Source organism: Arachis ipaensis, chromosome B01, assembly GCF_000816755.2.
Source record: "Arachis ipaensis cultivar K30076 chromosome B01, Araip1.1, whole genome shotgun sequence".
NCBI lineage: Eukaryota > Viridiplantae > Streptophyta > Magnoliopsida > Fabales > Fabaceae > Arachis > Arachis ipaensis.
Window position 1 is genome coordinate 106,691 of NC_029785.2, and position 1,650 is coordinate 108,340.

Genomic DNA, 1,650 nt, shown 5'->3' on the forward strand with positions numbered 1-1,650 from the left:
AAATTTAAAATTTAACTTTCATAATTTATTCTTTTTATAATTTATCATCAAATAACGTACCAAAATATTAATTTTTGTCTCTCTATCTTTTATATTTTATTCTTAATATCATATTTTGTCCAAATGCACCCTTAAATATAATGGAAGGCACTAATTTGAAAAGGAAAATCCACCTTAATTAAACCATTATTAGAGCGGGTAATTTTGTTAATATAAATTAGATTTGGCAAATTTTTTTTTATATTTCGAAAATCGGAGAATAAATTATCTCCTATAATGTATTATTGCATGAAAAGTCTCTTCTGTATACTTTTAGCATATAAAATAAAGAAGTATTCAATTATTATAATCTATAGTTAAAATTTGTATAGAAATAAGCTTTTGAAGAAATATATATCAAATGCAGTTTAAGATTGCAAAAATATTTCATAAGTTTCATACTCCTATAAAAGTATGAAATGATGCAATAAATTAACAATTTAGTGTTTTATTCAAATAAATATATAAGAAGATTTATTTTTACATGTTAAATTTATGTATAATTTGACCTATCATGTGATAATATTAATTTATCTTCCAGTTTCCATAAGCTAATAGAACAATCGCTATGAGATTTTAGTTAATTTAAAATTAAATTACTATATTAATTACGCATAATTTAATGAACTCTTCCATAAAAAAAATTTATGTAATGTTTAATTAGTTTTATTTCATCAAGACCATTTTCCCCTTGTTTTATTATTATTATTATTATTATTATTATTATTATTATTATTATTATGACACAGATTCTGCGCTTGTGGAAGTAGAATATGCTTTTTTATACCTTTCAATTGTTGCCCTAACACTTCAAATAAAAACAATACAAAAACAAATGTGAAAAACAAAAACTTGCTAATTATAACAAATTTCTTTTGTCTTAATAATCCATAACTTCATTCTATGATAATAAATTTCACTGATTTTAATTATTTTTTTTAACATTAATTTATTGCTTTTTGTCAACAAAGGCAAATTTGAATATATATGATAAATTTGGTATAGCAATATTTAATTGTATAACAATGCAAATAATAAAAAGTGACATATATATGTAAATAGTGTACTGAGGAATGTAGGGGGTAATAACCTTCCTTTTTCATTGAAATGTTCATCAGAACACATGCATAGTAAATTGGTGTTCATAGGAAATTGACATCAATAGTGGAAGCTTTATTTCCACAAACATGAAAACAAAAGAAAAGAGATGAAAAGAGAGACGACTTTGCTTTTATCTATTCTTAGAATCTATTATCATGCTGTTGCTTTATAATTTATATAATAAAAAAATAGAACATTTCAGAAAGAATTATAATAACTTATAAATCCTCTGTTACCTTCTTTTTGGATAATATTTATTTATCGATTATACTATGTGTACATTAAAATCAGCCACAAGTATAAAATATATGTTACAATATAAATATACATTAAAAATAAATTAAACCACACATGAATTATTTATACATAAATATATTAGTGACTGATTTTAATGGTTGATTTTGATGTACGAATAGTATTTTTGTTATTTATTAAAAAAATGATATTTTTTTAAGAGATGCCTAAATAATATTTTATTTCTCTTTATTTATAAAATATATACACTTTTTT

The 1,650-nt window shown here is 21.4% G+C and overlaps 1 protein-coding gene across 1 annotated transcript in view; it reads right to left on the minus strand.

Annotated features, from left to right (window-relative positions):
* The window catches only part of LOC107644024 (agamous-like MADS-box protein AGL5), a gene marked incomplete at its 3' end in the record, with an annotated part of 5,900 nt that overhangs the window by 1,383 nt on the left and 2,867 nt on the right, over positions 1-1,650 (minus strand). Inside the window, exon 3 of the mRNA XM_016347797.2 lies at positions 785-847. Within this exon, the coding sequence (XP_016203283.1) occupies positions 785-847 (63 nt within the window). The remainder of the gene's footprint in view (positions 1-784; positions 848-1,650) is intronic.